We start from the raw sequence: 15,965 nt of genomic DNA, 5'->3' as shown, positions 1-15,965 counted from the left end.
AGGGGGAAAAGGGGAGGTGTCCTGAGGTCATGCCCATGTCACGAGTGTATGTCTGCCATTCTTCTCGCTCGGACATGAAGCTATAAAATTGTCTCTTTTGTTGACGGGATTATCAATTTATGTGTTAAATGGTCATGGGGTCTGGGCAAGTCTGTCGCTGGAACATTTCCAGATACCATGTTCTTTGTTCTGTTGTTTATTAGCTGGTTTATTTATGCTGAAGCCGGTCAACGTTACACTGCACATCTGGTCCCTGAAAGCCAGTAAAACAAAGATAGTTTGTATCCTAGTTTGAGTTAGGGTTTAAGCAGTTCAGATCCCCCTAAGGGATAAGGACCAGGCCTTGACCGGAAGCAGGTCCAGACAATTAGGTGCCCTGTTGATCATTGATCTTCTTTACGACCGTAGATAGCTGGGGAGGAGAGTCCTTAGTTTTTCCGGTGGAATGCGAAGATTCAATCGTTCATTTGTGTGATATTCGCAGAGGCCTTACAGGTATGACGCAACACAATCAACCGCAAATAGCAGCACAATGGATTTGAGTGAGTTTCATGCAGTATCTGATTTTGAACTTCAAAAAAAGTTCCTGTTTTGTTTCAGATGTAAACCCCACAGGGACCCTAAACTACAGTAGTTGCAGAAGCTAGGAAAATTTCCAGTGGTGGAAAAGGAGAAAAAAAAATCTGATTAATATGGAAAAGATGTCTCTTATCACTTGTCACGTTAATGAGACACGTCTGGTTAGATGTGTGGGGAACTGAAAATGTGATTTTGTGTTTCTTCAGCGAACACACATGAATTCACTAATGGCCGAACATACAGTCACCATACGGATGAAACCAGAAGAGCGAGAGCAGAGGAGAGGGGAGATGTATGTATTTTTTTTCTTGCTCAATCTTCATGAAAATGCTGTCCTCAAATTTCGTCTGAGCGAATAGCGAGTATTGCCAAGAGTGCTGATATTTTTTGTGTGTCTGTATTCACAGAAATCAAAACTATTTGTTTATTTCTGAATAGAGCTTGGTGTGAAGAGTTGTCTGTGTTTTCTCACACTCCACAGAGGGTTACCTCTCACTAGTGAGGAAATGGGAAAACCTGGGAAAATTTTCGGATCTGTGTATTGCTCGTGACATGCAAACCTAATAAAAGCGTCAGCTTTGACAATATTCTTGTTGCTGTAAAGGAAAAATATGAACTGGCCAATTCATGTCAGAATGTAAGTTACTTAGTAGTAATTACTTATTTTTAGAACGATTACATAAAAACAATATCACACTCGAATATTGAATATCGGCACAGCTGTGAAGACCTGCAGCACAAAGTCATTCTAATATTCAGTATTGCTTGTGTGTGTGAGTGTGAGATATAAACACGTTATATAGCTGAGTGCTTTTGTTCCCAAATATCAGCACAACTGTGATTTGGACATAGACTTGAAGCCACAGACAATCACAAACCATGCTGATATTCGGGGGGAAAAATTGCACAATTGTGAATCTGATATCGTAAATGTGATACAATTCAATCGACAACAAATTATCATTAAGAAATGTACCTTTTAGACACAGTTTTGCCAAAGCCACAGCAGAATTAACACAGTTGGTTGTGTTTTGTTCCTGAATGCGTCATATTTGATATATAAATAGTCCCTTGTTTTGTTCAGAATAATATTTTTGAACAAATTTGTTCAAATGTTTTTAATGACTTAATTACAATCACTTACCTACAAAAAGAACTACAGAAAAATCCCCACTACCAATGCACAGACTGACATTCTGTCTGGAACACTCAAATACAGACAAGCAGAGTGATACAATCAGTAAAAAAGTCCCAGTGCTGTTGGACTGGTACTGTAAATCAGCACTCTTGTATCAGCACTCTTGGAATGCTGCTTAACCAATCAGATTTGAGGACCATGACTAACTTTAATTACAGATTAAGTGCGTTTCACACTTAAAATAGTAAACACTGGGTCATTCTAAACCCCGGGTAAGGAATCCTGGGTTATCTTGTTTCACGTTTCACACTGCTCATAAATTACTTGGAGTTAACAATTAATCCTGGGTATTTATAAGCGGTCATTTCACACTGTACATTTCTAAACCCCGGGTTAACATTTTTCATATATACATTTTTGTGGTGTCAGTATTATTGATTAGACAAACACAGCACTAAACCTGTTTATGTAATGGCTCTTGCATTGCGTATTATTAAATTATACATTTCAGACTGTACTATCACAAATTTTTCTGAATGGACTTTTGACACATTTCCCCTCAAACGTTTCACGCTGTACATGTGTGGCACTTCAATGTAGGGTTAACACCGCAAAAGAGGTGCTAACTGTGCTCCAGAGCAGGGTTTCAAAACCCTGGGTAAAAAGCAGTGCTAAAACCACTTCTAAATTATAAGTCTGAAATGTACCTTTACTCGAGGTTGAAAGCAAGGTTTATACTGACAGTTATCTGGGTTTAAGTGCAGTGCGAAAAGCCCTTTAAAATCATTAACCCCATTCTAAAACCTGGGTTAACAGAATCCTGGGTTGTCTTCTACTATGTTTGACGCTGTTCAATCTTCCTGAATGGACTTTTTGAACTATAAAGCAAAAAGAAAAAAAAAATTCACACAATTGAATATGTTTTCAATTGACACATTTTCCACCACCATTTGAGAGTTTTTCTCCTTTAGCATTTGTTACTAATGTAACCTCGGTTCCCTGAGATACAGGAACAAGTACTCCGTCGCTAAGATGCTATGGGGAAAACTCCTTTTTTCTCCGATTACTGAAGCCTTTTTGAATAACGCAGTGTAACTGCATGGCCATTGGTTCGTGCAGTGAATAAAAAACGAACCAATGGCTCGGCAGCGGAGCTGTCGCCATGAAACCCGCCAGAGCCAGCCAGAATCGGCGGGGACATCTGGCTATATAAGTGGACATTCTGACATAGGATCTTCAGGTTAATTCGACTGAAGTGACTACACTGAGTTGTGCAGCTACATAGCATGGCTAGCAACGCAGTACTCATTCCCGTATCTCAGAGAACTGAGGTTAGGTTAGTAACAGAGTGCGTTTCCTTTTCGATACTTCACTCCTACTGCGTCGCTATAGGGAACCAGTACAATTACGCCGTGCTATGGTAGAGGAGCGACTCATATGTGATCTTTCCTTAAGCACCCAAGGGGCTCAGAGGGACAAGTATATAATAGGGTAAGCCCTTCATGTGGCAACGGGCTAAACTCAGAGGTCACACCCGGCTTGGGCAATCGTTCCAAGAAAAATTCTTACAGCCTCAGCACTTAGGGAGGTCAGAGAGCATACAAGAAGTAAAGCAATTCTGGCGAGTTTGAGCATGTTATGGCCAAACCCTACTCAGAGCTAGTCCCGCCTTCTGGCAGGTGCATGCCAACTATGCAGAAAAGAACCTAGCCTGTAAGGCAGGGATGTCCAGGTTGTAAAACCTAATAAATGTGGACGGCGAGGCCCAGCCGGCCGCCGTACAGATTTCTGCAATAAACACACCGCTAGACCAAGCCCAAGAAAGGGCAACGCCTCTGGTGGAGTGGGCTCGTATTCCAATGGGGCATTGCAGGCCCAAGGAGGAGTATGTTAGCGTATTAGCGTCAACTGTCCACCAGGAAAGTCTCTGCTTCGTGACCAGATGGCCTTTGGTGCGGCCTCCAAAGCAAACAGAGTTGTTCTGGCTGCCTCAATGTAAATTCTCCGTGCCCACTGGGGCAGAGTAGATCCAACTCCTGGTCCTCCTCCGAGGGAGGAAGTGCAGAGAGTGCAATGACCTGTGCTCTGAACGGAGTGGAGAGCACTTTAGGTACATAACCATGCCTTGGCTTCAGGACGTCCTTAGAGACACTGGGCCCGAACTCAAGACAGGTAGGGCTTACAGAGAGCGCCTAGGCAGTCGTGGCCTAAAGGTTAGAGAGTCGGACTTGTAACCCGAAGGTTGCAGGTTTGAGTCTCATGTCCGGCAGGAATTGTCGGTGGGAGGAGTGAATGTACAGCGCTGTCTTCCACCTTCAATACCACGACTGAGGTGAGATCCTTGAGCAAGGCACCGAACCCCCAACTGCTCACCGGGCGCCCGCAGCAATATGGCTGATCACTGCTCCAGGTGTGTTCACGGTGTGTGTACGTTCACTACTGTGTGTGTGCACTTGGATGGGTTAAATGCAGAGCACAAATTCCGAGTATGGGTCACCATACTTGGCCACACGTCACTTCACTTTCACTGCAAGTCTTCCATTTGCTTGACCGATGCTAATTCTAGTAGCAGAGCGGTTTTCAGCGACAGGAGCCGAAGGTCGGTCGACATGCATAGTAAAGGGTAAAGGGTAACGATAAAGGGGCGAGGCTGGTTCAGCCTCCTGGACCCCTTCGAAAAGCGGACAACGTAAGTTTTTCCTGCCCACCGACTGGCCAGCTATAGGTGAGTGAGAAGCTGCTATAGCTGCTACATAGACCTTGAGAGTGGATGGGAAACAACACTTATCCAGCAACTCTTGGAGGAAGGACATCAACGATATGTCACAGGAGGTTGAGAGCACCAGGCGAAGAAGACCGACCATTTAAGGGTGTAGAGACGTCTCGTAGACGGGGCCCTAGCCTGAGAAATTCTATTTAGAATGCTCTTGGGGAGGTCCGCAGGCTCCCATCGAGAGGCCAAAGGTGCAGAGCCCACAGCTCAGGTGCCATAACGTTCTGTTCGCCTGAGAGAGGACGTCCCGTCTCAGGGGAATGGGCCATGGGGCTGCAGTGAGCAGCCGAGACAGCTCCTTGAACCAATGTTGGTTCCTCCAGAGCGGGGCCACTAGGAGAACCTTGTATTCTTGCTCCCTGATTCGCCTGATTACCTGAGCGATCAGGGGAAAAGCGTAAAGGAGGAGGTTTGGCCAGTTGTGGGTCAAAGCATCCTTGTCCTCCAAAAAATACGTTGGGCAATGAGAGTTGTCTTTTGAGGTGAAGAGGTCGACCTCTGCCTTCCCAAAGATCTCCCAGATTTTCTGAACCGTTCGTGGGTGGGGCATCCACTCCTCTGAGGGGACGTTGCTCCGGGACAGCATGTCTGCTCCTTGGTTTAACAAGTTGAGCTGTGCCCATTCCAAGGGGTGCCCCACCAGAATGAAGTGGCACTTTGAGGAGAGCCCTCTAAGACGAGCCAGTAGTCGAGGTAATTTAGAATGCGAATTCCCATCTGTCTCAGAGGGGAAGGAGCCGCATCCATGCACTTCGTAAAAGTGCGAGGAGCCAGGGACAGTCCGAAGGGAAGGACCGTGTATTGATATGCCACTCCCTCAAAGGCGAATCTCAAGAATTGCCTGTGATGGGGGGCTATCTGGATGTGAAAGTAGGCGTCTTTCAGATCCAGAGAAAAGAACCAGTCCCCTGGGCATATTTGTGAGAGGATCTTTTTCAATGTAGTCATCCTAAATGGAGGTTTCATGATGGCACGGTTCAGGTGCCTGAGATCCTTTTTGGGGATGAGGAAGTAACGGCTGTAAAAGCTCTGACTCGCTCTGGGTTGGAGGAACCGTCTCAACGGAACCTTTTGCCAGTAAATTCATCACCTTGGAGTGCAGGACGTACGCATCTTTGCTCTGTACCGAGGTGGTAACCATGCCCCTGATTCGCGGGGGTCTTCGTGCAAATTGAAATGAGTAACTTCATAAGGGTTTTATTTTGCCCGCTATCACAGCGGAGAGGTCTGTGGGTGCTTGAACGGGCCCAGCATTCACAACAAACACATTGACCTCGGCACCGGAACTGAACGGGGTGCTTGGAGGAATACTCAGGCTGCTTGAGGGGTGGTCCGGCTGCAGCGAGACTTTGCCCTTTCCTCTTCCTGTCCTTAAGATCAGGATGACGCCTGAGGCACAGGATCCAGCGCTATCTTGGGCCTGGAGCCCTGACGCTTAGGCAGATGAAGTCGAAGCATGCAGGCGGGCTGAGTAGGAGGCGCGCCATGATCTGGTGAGTTCGTCGTGGACCTCCAGGAAAAACGGAGAGGCTCGCTGACGAGGGGCTTGTCGGTGCCCCGGCAGGAACCATTCATCCAGGCGGCTGCGAGTGGGCACTTCTGACGCGGAAAAGTACGGCATCTATTCAGGGCCTGGCGTCGCTGGGCTTGGACAACAGCAAGGGGGTGGGGCCATTAACTGAGCCCGACAGCTCCTCTGCATCCGAGGCTGCTAATGACATGTTGTCATTGAGTAGCTCGTCGTCACTCCCACCGAACGAGACCAGATCGCTCGCGCTGGCGGAGCGGACGGGGGAAGCCTCTCTGTGCGGAGAGAGCGAGGCATGTGGGACTTGAGCCGGCGTGAGCTCGCTCGTCTCAGAGCGCTGAGATCCTCTGCCCCACAGTTTTTTCCTCACAGGTCCCTGGGAGGAAGAAACCGGGAGGACGCGAGGGGCGGAGTCACTCTCTGAAAAGAGAGCTATCCGCGAGCGCAGACTGGCGAGACTCGTGTTCTTGCAGTGAGAACAATTCGTCTCCATGAGGGCGGCTTCCACGTGGGAAATCCCCAAGCAGGAAGCTCACTCACCGTGACTGTCATCAGCGTGCAGGGGAGACAAGCTGCTATAACGGTGCGGCATTTGAAACAACGCCGTGAAAATTTGCTATTTTATGCTCACCGGATGGCGGCAGGGGAAAAACCGTGACCGCTGCTGCTACGACGCTAAAGGCAGCGGGAAGAAGCGACGAATCTGCTGAGCAGAGAGGTCGCTGGCCGGCTTGTTCCGCTGCAAGGCGTGTCTACGACGAGAAGGCTTCAAGTCTCGTAGATCAGCGAAGAACGTCATCGTCACTGAAGGAGAAGAAATCTGAGGATCCTATGCCAGAATGCCCACTTATATAGCCAGATGACCCCACCCATTCTGGCGGGCTTCATGGCCATAGGCTCGTGCAGCTCCATTGCTGAGCCATTGGTTCATTTTTTTTATGGCCGTGGAGTTACACTGTGTTATTAAAAAAGGCTTTCTCCATAGCGTCTTAGCGACGCAGTACGAGTTAAGTATTGAAAGGGAATGATTGTTTATACAAAATACAGGGTTTTTGTGACTAGTGACATGTCAATATGAGGCACCCACTCTTCAGTTTCTGATTGAGTGTCTATTGGTAAGCATCTAGCCACATTGTTTCACACTGCACATGTTTGTCAGTAGGGTTTCATAACCCTTGTTAAAAGTGTTGCTAACAACCATTCTAAATTACAAGTGTGAAACATTTCTCTACCTGGGGTTAAAAGCAGGGTTTAGAACAACAATAACTTGGTGTTAAGGGTTGTGTGAAAAGCCCTACTTACTGTAGAATAATTTCATTATTCTTACTGAAAGCTATTTATCATGCTAGGCTTTGTTTGAGTTGTTTGATAAAAGGGCTTAGGTATCAATACACATTTCCCAATTCAATACAATTCCATTTCAAAGGTTTTCGTATATATTTCAGTGTCCAATTTGACTACAGATGAAGAAATTCTCTTTCTGCTTACACTGTAAATATCCTAGGGCAGTGTTTAAGACCGATTCAAACCAGTAACTCTTATTAATATTCTTTAAATAAGCAACTTACAAAAGTCATTTGTTCAAGAAATTGAATTATACGGTTGCATTGTGTTTAGTTTTGTGTATAAAATAAACAGAGTTTTTATCATGTCACTGAAGATTTAGTGCTGCTTAGAAACTGCAGAAAAATGATAAACAGAACCTTCTAACATTATGAAAGCATTAAAAAAATTAACAGCAGGGCCTATCCACAAGTGAGTTAGCTCAGCAGTATGAAGTGATATCTGCAGGACATAGTGTTGTTGAAAAATATTTTCACGCAGCCACTGATAATAGCCATAAATTAAAATATTGACCATGGGATTTTAAGATTCGGTGTTAGGATTGTTTAAATAAAGATCACAATTTAACTGAAAATCTGTATTTTTACACAGTCCTGTATGAATGTTTCATTATGTTATTCTTGTTTTAAAGTGACATGTATAATGACTGATGCTGGTGTCTGTTCTTTAGGGTGGGTTCTCCATGTTTATTCAGCTGATGCCAATCGTTGTGCTGGTCTTGGTCTCAATCTTCAGCCAGCTTCTGGTGTCCACACCACCTTATAGCCTGTACTCCAGACCGTATGTCATAATACTTTATAATACATGCCTCACACTACCTTAAGCCCAGTTCAGACTACACTATTTTTTTGCCAGATTACACGATTTTGACTCCTAAAATCTTGTCGTGTCGTGAACAAGAAACATATCAGACTACACGTTTCTACCCAAACATTCTTCGTTTGCCGTCTTTAACGACGTGCGTGCTTGTCATCGATAGTGCGGGACTAGACAGATGGTGAAATGAGTGTAAACAAACAATGGCTAGCAAACAGCGTCTTGTCGTCAGAAAAGCCCAAAAAGAAAGAAAACCTGACAGGGACACAAATCTGGATTGCATGAAGAGGACTCTAAAATAGAACTGAGGTTAAATAGTTTTTTTACTATATCACTATTTACTATATAAACATCATAAATGCAGGAGTATTGTAGCCATAGCTCCACGAACATTTCCTCCATTGTAAAATTACACCTAGCAGGACCGATACCGTTGTCTCTCTTTCATTTCGGCATGTTTGAAAGCATGTACGAAGGCACTTCTCTGCTCCTAGTGGCCTGTGTCTGTGACGGAACTCGTTTTGGACGACGGAAAAAAATTTAACATGCTAGACTTTCTGTGTTGACGTCATGAAGCATCACAGACATGGCATCGGTTGTTGTGCACTATGACACACTACACGAGATGAAACGATTGAATCTTGCGTCCCGATGCCCATTGTCGTATATGAATCCCCACGACACCCTACGTCAAGCAAATCGTGCCAAAATCGGGCTAAAATTGTGTAGTCTGAACGGGGCTTTACAGTTTACACTTTAGATAATGTGTAATAATGCCTTATGTTATATGCCTAACAACTTGCATGAATTTCACATGATTATCACAAATAACTTATAATGTAAGTCATTACAGTTTATGGCCTCCACCTGCCTGTATTATGCACTCCTGACAACGTCTAGACATGCTCCTGACAAGATGGCAGATGTTGTCCTTGGGATCTCCTGTCAGACCTGGATTAGGGCATCAGTGAGACCCTGGACAGTCTGTGGTGCTACTTGGCGGCTTCAGATGCTCCGATACATAACGTCCCAAAAGTTCTCAATTGGATTCAGGTTTGGGGAATGTGAGGGCCAGTCAATGGCATTAATGACTTTATCATCCAGAAACTGCCTACACACTCTGGCCACATGAGGCCGGGGATTGTCATGCACAAGGAGAAATTCAGGGCCCGCTGCACCAGCGCAAGTTCTGACAGTGGCTCTCTGAGGATTTTATCCCGGTGCCTGACAGCAGTAAGGGTACTGTTGGCTAGCATGTGGTGGTCTGTGTGACCCTCCAAGGATATTTCTCCACAGACCATCAGTAACCCACTGCCAAACCGGTCATGCTGGATGATGTTGCAGGCAGCTTAAACGTTCCTCATGGCATCTCGAGACTGTTTCACATCTGTCACATGCTCAGTCTGAACCTGCTCACATCTGTGAAGAGAATGGGGCACCAATATCAGACCTGCCAATTCAGGTGTTCTCTGGCAATGGCAATTGAGCTGCACAGTCCTGTGGCTGTGAGCACAGGTCACACTAGAGCAGGTTTCGTAAACAGGGATTTTTCATGGAGAAATTTCAGAAGGTTTGTGAGTTGATGAACAGCTATTAATTAATTATAATTAAATCATACATTTAAATAAAAAATTTTAAAAAATCTAATGTTAAAAAGTGTAATTAAAAATGTTTATAAGCGCAGCACTGTTTCTGCTGTTCCTTAAGTACCACCTAACCAGCTCATTTTAACAATACTATAACAATAACTGATCATTTTGGTCACTATAATCATGATATGAAATTTTCATGCAGCTTTATCTCTAATAACAATAGCTATGTAAAAATAATTCTGATAAAAACTTTAAAACGGATTAAAAAATGGGGATACACTTTATTTTAAGGTCCAAAGGTGGTGGGGGGGCCTTGTTCTAAAAGAACAAAAAAACTAGAGGATGTCGGGCCCCTATGCCACCCTCTTGGAGTCTGTTTCTGACAGTTTGGTCAAAAACATGCACACCAGTAGCCTGCTGGTGGTCATTTTGAAGGGCTCTGGCAGAGCTCCACCTGTTCCTCCTCACACAAAGTCCTGCTGCTGGTTTGTTGCCCTTTTATGGCCCGTCTCCCGATATCTCCTCTATGCTCTTGAAACTGCCAGGAGACACAACAAACCTCCTTGCAACGGCACATATGGATGCTCCATCCTAGAGAAGCTGGACTACCTGTGCAGCCTGATTAGGTTGCAGGTACTGCCTCATGCTACAAGTAGGGACAAGGACCCTAACAAAACACAAAACTAGAGACAAATCAGGATAAGGAAAGAGCTATTGCCTGTGGCCTGCAAAACCATTCCCTTTTTGGGTGTTGTCTGGCTGTAGCCTCTCCAGTACACCTGTTGTCACTTTCATTTGCACCAAAGCAGGAGAAACTGATACACAATCAGTTATGCTTTCTAACAGAATCATATCCCTGAAGTTTAACTGACTTTGTGTTATACCGTGCTGATTAAGTGTTCCTTTAATTTAATTTTTTTTAGCAGTATATATATATATATATATATATGTATGTACAATTGTTCTCATAAGTTTACATAAGAAGAATATGCATATTCTTCCCTTTGAAGAATATGCAAAATGTTAAAAATTTTCACAAAATAAGAGGGATCATGAAAATCCCTTTAGTACGTTTTTATTTAGTACTGTCTTGAATAAGCTATTTCACATAACGGATGTTAATATATACTCCACAAGACAAAATAATACTTGAATTTATAAAAATGACCCCGTACAAAAGTTTACATACCCTTGAATATTAATACCGTGTGTCATTTCCTGGATGATCCACGACTGTTTTTGTGTTAGTTGGAAAACCAAACAATGTGCAGGAGCAGGAGAATTTTTCAGAAGAACAGCTTAGCTGTTCAGTTTAAACAGTTTAACTGTTCAGGACAAACAAGGGACTCATGAACAACTAACACAAAACATAAAAACAGACGTGGATCATCCAGGAAATGACACACAGTATTAAGATTTAACTTTTGAACGGGGATATTGAACGGGGATATTTTTACAAATTCAGTTATTATTTTGTCTTGTTGAGTATATATAAAAATATGTTATGTAAAATAGCTTATTCAAGACAGTACTATTAAATTAAAATATTAAATTAAAAATAACATGCAATTTTAATGATCCCTCTTATTTTTGAACATTTTGCATATTCTGCAAGGGGTATGTAAACTTATGTGCACAACTGTATATATATGTATGTGTGTGTGTGTGTGTGTGTTTGTGTGATCTTTAATATTATTATCTTTTGGCCCCTAATAATAATAATCCTAACAAATACAAAAGGGAACCATTGGACCCTTTATAATAATACTAAATAAGAAAATCTGAACAATTGTAATAGGATTTCAACAGTGGGGCTTGGCCCACAAATAATATATTAAAAGAAAATCTGACTAATATAATAGGGTTCTAGAGCTTTTAAATTCCAGAGTGTTTTTTTCATACTGTGTGTTAAAACTGTGTAATAGATGTAATCTCTGCTCCTTCACATCCAGGTCCACAGGACAGACTGTTAAAAGACAAACCGAGAACCTGCATGTGGACTATTTTGTCACCAGAGATTTCAAATCAGAATATAAGGGCTCAGCTTTGCTAAAGATTGAGAAGAGTGTAGAAGAGGATTATGTTTCTAATGTGCGAAACAACTGCTGGAGGGAAAGACAGACAAGTATGTGCCATTATTTCATCTTTATCTTAACCATCTTATTGTTCTATTAGGGGTTTATTTACACACATTAACAGGTGGATATGCTTGAGTATGCTCTGAGGTCCTAATGAAAGTTATTTTAAAACCATGTTTCATATAAACTCAGCAAAAAAAATAAAAAAAATGGCATGCTGTATATTAGCTTCTGGGCCAAATCCAGACTGATGGCGATCCATTCTTGCTTTATTAGTTCTCGGAGTTGATCACAATTTGTGGGCTTCTGCTTGTCCACTCGCCTTTTGAGGACTGACCACATTGGATTGAAATCCGGGGAGTTGCCTGGCCACAGCTCCAACATTTCAGTGTAATGATCTTCGAGCCACTTCTTTATCACTCTTGCTTTGTGACATGGTGCTCCATCATGCTGGAAAATGCACGGATCATCACCAAATTGCTCATGGATCATTGGAAGAAGTCGCTCTTGCAGGACGTTTTGATACCATTCTTTGTTCATGGCAGTGTTTTTGGGCAGAATTATGAGAGAGCCCACTCCCTTGCTTGAAAAGTAACCCCACACATGGATGGTCTCAGGATGCTTCAATGTTGGCACAACACAGGACTCATGGTAGCGTTCACCTTTTCTTCTCCGAACAATCGATTTTCCAGATGTCCCAAACAGTCGGAAGGGAGCTTCATCAGAGAAACTTGTACTTCCTGCAGAATTTCAGTCTTCCCTTTTTCTTGGAGAGAAGTGGCTTCTTTGCTGACCTTCTTGACACCAGTTCGTTGTCCAAAAGTCTTCGCCTCACTCTGCGTGCAGATGCTCTCACACCAACCTGCTGCCATTCCTGAGCAAGCTCTGCACTGGTGGTGACACGATTCCGTAGCTGACTCCTCAGGAGGAGACGGTCCTGGCGCTTGCTGGACATTCTGGGACGTCCAGAAGACTTCTTCACTGCAGTCGAACCTCTGTCCTTAAAGTTCTTGATGATCCGGTAAATGGTTCTTTCAGGTGCAATATTCTTTGTAGCAATTTCCTTGCATGTGAGACCATTTTGATGCAAAGCAATGATGGCTGCATGTGTTTCTTTAGAGGTAACCATTGCTAACAAGAACACAAGTAGTTCTCCGTCGCTACGACGGATTTCCGTTAATTGCATCGAGTCTACGATGGATTTCCATCAACTGGAAAATATGAGGGGAAAAGAAACATGTAGCGCATTGTTGTTGTTGTTCTGCCTGCACACCAAAAATCATCCCCGGCACTGCTGCAGCTTCTCAGTGACATCATATGCCGCTCGCATCATTTACAGTCTGGTTATTAGCAGAGAACACAGAGCAGGACTTGAATTTCGGCGTGGGATTGCGACTATTAATAATAATTCTACTCATTCCCGCAGGTTCCGCGCTTATAACGCGATGACAGATGACCGAACGTATCATTTGCACGTGCTTTTGAGTCTTGAGAACTCACTCACGCGCTCTCATTTTCTGTGTGCCCACAGATCGCGATAAGGACAGTGACAGCTTTTAATAGTTATTAAGGGAGTTTGCAAATGTGATATTGATTTAATACAACAGTTCAATAAACAAGTACTGCCTGATGTGTGCTCATTTTCTGTGTGCCCACAGATCGCGATAAGGACAGTGACAGCTTTTAATAGTTATTAAGGGAGTTTGCAAATGTGATATTGATTTAATACAACAGTTCAATAAACAAGTACTGCCTGATTTTGCTCTATTTCTTCAACGAAAATAGTTCCAAATATAGTAAAAGCTCAGCCGCTTCGCATCTCTAAAAGGAAACACAGCCGAGTTTCATTCATTCAATGAAAGTGCATTTTTGATCGAATCTAGTGAGTCAGTGACTCATGATTACCCATTCATAAAGACAGTCACTTGCTTCATTTCTGAAAGAATCAGCCATTCGAACGAATCAATTGAATTAATGATTCAGTAATGAAATCAGTGACTTGCCGCCACCTGCTGGCGGATTTAGTTTCATTTTTAGCTTATAATTTCAATTATTTAAATCATTTAATATTTCTGTATTCAAAATTTTATATTTAAAACATTCATCTCCACATGAATGTATGAATTGAATTGCACTCATGCTACCTCTGAGCCTCATTAAACGTCTGAAAATGTACCTACAAGCCACTTTTGTGTTCTTCTGTGCACCCTCTGTAGTACAAATTAATTTTTTATTAATACTAATTTCATATGATTGGTAACTTATTGTCTGAAAATGTACCTACAAGCCACTTTTGTGTTCTTCTGTGCCACCTCTGTAGTACAAATTAATTTTTCATTAATACTAATTTCATGATTTGTAACTTATTTGTCTTATTCTACTTCTTATTATATTGCTTTAAATAGAAATTTTAAAAAGCTTATAAACATACATTTTTGAATTTGACATAGATGAAAATAATGCCATTACAAAGGTAAAAGGAAAATACTACTGTAAGTCACTTTAAAGAGTCAAATGTCACCTCGTATTAGGAAGGATCATTTTTGATCAGAATTTTTGATTATTGATCAGAAGGTGCTCCTACATTTTTTAAATGAGGTAAGCATTTAAAGAAAAGTAAGCATAGAGCCATGTGTAACAGTATATTAGATCCATGTATGAGGTCTTAAAGAGACAGCAGCCTAAATAAATAAAGACTACCCAGTGTTATTTTACAGTTGAATAGATTATAGTTAGACCTAACTGAAAAAATTAAAGTACTGTTAATTTAATTTGTATCTTGTTATTGTTTTTGTTTGTGCTATCTATTTACTTGTCTTTTTTAGTTAAAATAAATTCAATTCTGAGTGCACGTGATTCTTGGGTGGGGAGGGGGCATGGTCCATGAGAAATAGTCCTGCCACCACAGCTGGATAAAATCCTAGAGTAAATACTGCATACATTTAATACAATTTAAAAAATGCCATTACAATGGTAAAAAGAAAATGCCCCTGTAAATCACTTTGAGTCAAATGTCACCTCATATTAGGAAGGCTAATTTTTTATCAGAATTTTTTATTATTGATCAGAAAAGTTAAAAAGAAGAGCATTTATTTAAAATAGAAATCTTTTCTAACAATATACACTACAGTTCAAAAGTTTGGAGTCAGTAAATTTTTATTCTTTTTTTTTTTTAAGAAATTAAAACTTTTATTCATCAAGGATGTTAAATTGTTAAAGGGGTCATATGACGTTGCTAAAAAGAACATTTATTTTGTGTATTTGGTGTAATGCAATGTGTTTATGCAGTTTAAGGTTCAAAAAGCACATTATTTTCCACATACTGTACATTATTGTTTCTCCTCTATGCCCCGCCTTTCTGAAACGCGTCGATTTTTACAAAGCTCATCGGTCTGAAAAGCGAGGTGTGCTCTGATTGGCCAGCTATCCAGTGCGTTGTGATTGGCTGAATACCTCAAGCGTGTGACGGAAATGTTACGGCCCTTACCATACTGTGATGCCGTATCCCGGCCGGAGCGACGAGACAAAAACATTAAAACCCATTATAAATGAGGCATTTGTTGCATCCAGTGGGGACATAATTACGGATTGTAATGACTTGTACTGTCTTTTTACGTGTTGCGTTACGTATCGCGCCGTGTAAACATAAAACCATGTCTGCATTTGTAATCGGAGAAACGACAAACAACAAGTGCTACTCTACACTGCTCAAAACTCGCGTTTGAATTGTCAGTGGCAAATTCTTTAAATATGAAAACGTACTTACAGGCTGTGAGTCAGAAGCGCCAGACTATCCTTGCAAAGTTGTAATTGCCCCATTTTATAGAAACAGCCTTTGTGCACAACCTTCCCAGGATCAAGAAACAGTCATCCGTAAAATGCGCTGCACACATATGAATGTTTGGGTTGAACTGTTCTGGAACAGTGTTGTAAATACAAATTTCTAGTCGTGTCCTCTTTTGGAAGGCCAAACAAAGTAGTTTCGCTTTCACAATGGAACACACAGCATCTTCATGACATGGCGGCGGCAGCAGCATCAATACTACGGTGAGAATCAAAGTTAGGCCTTCTTTCTTTGCGTGAAAATTTGGGCGGTGTTATGCAAATCTTCCCACAC

The 15,965-nt window shown here is 42.3% G+C and overlaps 1 protein-coding gene across 1 annotated transcript in view; it reads left to right on the top strand.

Annotated features, from left to right (window-relative positions):
- Nucleotides 1-15,965, top strand: part of dnajb14 (DnaJ heat shock protein family (Hsp40) member B14) — a 58,564-nt gene that overhangs the window by 39,695 nt on the left and 2,904 nt on the right. Inside the window, exons 4-6 of the mRNA XM_016472692.1 lie at nucleotides 786-871; nucleotides 8,033-8,142; nucleotides 11,723-11,895. Coding sequence (XP_016328178.1) covers nucleotides 786-871; nucleotides 8,033-8,142; nucleotides 11,723-11,895 — 369 coding nt within the window. The remainder of the gene's footprint in view (nucleotides 1-785; nucleotides 872-8,032; nucleotides 8,143-11,722; nucleotides 11,896-15,965) is intronic.

The sequence above is a fragment of the Sinocyclocheilus anshuiensis genome, unplaced genomic scaffold (assembly GCF_001515605.1).
Source record: "Sinocyclocheilus anshuiensis isolate Anshui unplaced genomic scaffold, SAMN03320099.WGS_v1.1 scaffold1117, whole genome shotgun sequence".
Lineage (NCBI taxonomy): Eukaryota > Metazoa > Chordata > Actinopteri > Cypriniformes > Cyprinidae > Sinocyclocheilus > Sinocyclocheilus anshuiensis.
The sequence above is the reverse complement of the archived record's forward strand: the minus strand, read 5'-3'. Positions and strand labels throughout refer to the sequence as shown.